Below are 2,579 nucleotides of genomic sequence, written 5' to 3'. Positions count from 1 at the left end.
CCCCGTTTCCATCCTATGGTGGCCGTCATTCCGCTGCCTTTCTCTTTACTATGTTTTACATGCAAATTCATACATACACGCATATATAGAGGTATTTGTATGCAGATCTATATACAGTCATCTCTAGGCAGATCTGTGCTCCCTGCGCTGCTATGAGGTTAACAGTTGGAAAGCATACGATCATTTAGTATTTTTTTAAAGGTTTTGCAGCGGTGCATTTGATTCACAGCTTTCAGGAAGTTAAATTTGGCGGGTTTTGGGGAGGTAAATAAGGCTGCGTCTCCCCGTGGTTTGGAGGAGCAGCAGCTCTTGCTGTAGGTGACACTGGTCCGAGGTGGTTGACCAGAGCGTGGCAATCGCCTCAACGCCAACGCAGAATTCGTGATGTTTCTCATCTTTTTGTGCCGGTGGTGATGAGTTAATGGGGTGAGGAACCCACTGGAGTTTGTTGGGTAGGGGCACGGACATCTCGGGCCCCATTGAGCTGCTTGCGTGGCTGAGAAACGTCGCTCTTTCTGTGCGAGATGGAGATGTCTCTGTAAATAAGAGCGATATTTGGGTAACTTCTCTATTGTTAAAATCTTAAAACCCATCAGCTTTGGAAGAGAAACACATTTTTATGGCGCGGACCCCTTTGCTGTTAGTATTTAATCGCCTCCAAATTGAATGATTAATGTAATGAAGGCACTGAAACGGTATCCAGAATTTAGGCTACAGATGTTTCATATTTATTATGTTTCCAAGGGCTGAGATAAATACAGGAATAAGCGATACCATGGCTTTGCTCGACATTCGGGAGGCTCTGGCGTATCTGATGAGCTGCAATTTTGGGGTTTATCTAAGTGCAGAGTTTGTAGCAAAAAAAGAAAAGAGATACCAGCCGCTCTTTTAGCTCCCTCCCTATGTTGTTTTTTCCTCCTATAAAGGTTGAAAGCTCTTTTTGGCGGATGCATGGTCAAAATGTAATATTGGTTTCGGAGGAGCCGCAGGGATCCAGGCGCGGGGTCCCCACCCCACCGAGGGGCAGGGGGTGTGCGGGACCCCCGGGTTTGTGTGGGACGTGTGGTTGTGCTGGTGCGGCCCCTGGCTGGGGTGGCTGTGATGCTTTTGGCTCCCTTGAAGGTCTCAGCCTGTTTTAATATCAGCCTGAATTGTGTCGGGCTCAGGCATCAGCAACGAGCCCTCCCTGGGGGGGAAACTGAGCACATATTCTTGACTCAAGGAGCCACTCCGGTTTACACGCGGTGAAGATCTGGCCTAGGAGCTGCTTATTTAGTCTCCGCAGCAGCTCGTGTGGAGCCCTTCGACCCCTCTCTTAAATATTAACGAAGCAATTTCCATAGAAACTGGCACCCGGGTCGGGATGGGGAGGTGGATTTTGAGTTGGCGAAAGTCCTTCAGGAACCACCCGTTGTGTGATGTATAAGTACCCATGGCTTTAGGAGGGTCTGCTGTACCCAGATGCATTGAGGGAAGCCCCTGAGGTTTTGGGAAAGAGGGAATTTTCAGGCAGGCTGGCTCGGTCCTTGCCCAATATCCCGGCACAGCGCAGGTTTCTCTGTAAACCCTGAGGTTTCTCCTCCTAAACCATCCCTGTGGTTCCTGGTCGGTGCCGAGCGATGCCGGATGCGAGAGTGTGGCCCGAGAGGAGGAAGGGTCCATCCCATTCCATCCCTTTGCGACAGTTGGGTGTCCTAGTTGTTAAGGAAAAAGTAAAATAAGAGCAAAACTCTCTACTGTGGGCCATGTCACACCTGTTCTCTCCTCTGTCCCCATGCTCTCTGTAGGTTCGACGTACCCCCCCAGCTGGCGCAGCGCCCAGGGAGCCCCGGACATCTGGCAGTTTTCGGATGGAAGTTCCAGAGCACTTAAATTCTGAGAGGAGGTGAAGCTGGGCCGAGCGGCCGGCGGCGGCGCGGTGGCCGGAGGTGGCGCGGTGGCCGGAGGTGCCGTGGTGTCCGGAGGTGTCGCGGTGTCCGGAGGTGGCCTCTGTCCTGCTGGCTCGCCGTGTCCCCGGGAGAGCCGGAGAAGTCACCTCGCCGAAGGCAGCGCTCCCCGGGCTCCTCCTGCCTGCAAGACTATCGTATTTATATTTTGTAACAGAGTACAACACTTCTTTGGGGTTCTTTTGTTTGGTTGTTTTTTTGTTGTTGTCGTTGCCTTTTTTTAAATTGTTTTTTTTCTAAAAATGAAAGTAAACCCACCAGCCAAGGTGAAGGGCTTAGCGATGGCTTCCACCGGCTCCTTTCCCCATGGAAAAGACTATCTTTGCACTCATGGACAGCCCGGCCTCTTGGTTTTATCTCCATGACTTGCCATTTCTCGGAAAGCACATCTGATGTGACGAACTAAAAATAAAAACAAAACACAGTGTAGGTCTGTGGGTGGGTGGGAAATTGCCATAATAAATGTTGGAGCTTTAGGTTTTGTTTGCTCTGTCTTTAATTTTTAATGCTAACAAGGGCCAGGCGGCTGGTGTGACTTTGTATTCACCGTATCGGCTGCGGAAAACCTAACGCTGGGTTTACAAAGAGAAAGTGGGGGCTGGTGTCAGCGCGAGGGGCCCTCGAGTTGGGGTC

The 2,579-nt window shown here is 50.8% G+C and overlaps 1 protein-coding gene across 2 annotated transcripts in view; it reads left to right on the top strand.

The window, feature by feature from the left end:
• BCL11A (BCL11 transcription factor A) overlaps positions 1 to 2,368 on the top strand; it is a 67,958-nt gene extending 65,590 nt beyond the window's left edge. For both annotated transcript variants that reach the window (XM_082047588.1, XM_082047587.1), the window contains exon 4: positions 1,788 to 2,368. In XM_082047588.1, coding sequence (XP_081903714.1) covers positions 1,788 to 1,879 — 92 coding nt within the window. In that variant the 3' untranslated portion in view covers positions 1,880 to 2,368. The remainder of the gene's footprint in view (positions 1 to 1,787) is intronic.
• The last annotated feature ends 211 nt before the right edge of the window (positions 2,369 to 2,579 follow it).

Source organism: Streptopelia decaocto (assembly GCF_964273445.1).
Source record: "Streptopelia decaocto genome assembly, chromosome: 3".
NCBI lineage: Eukaryota > Metazoa > Chordata > Aves > Columbiformes > Columbidae > Streptopelia > Streptopelia decaocto.
This window is presented reverse-complemented; position numbering and strand designations above follow the sequence as displayed.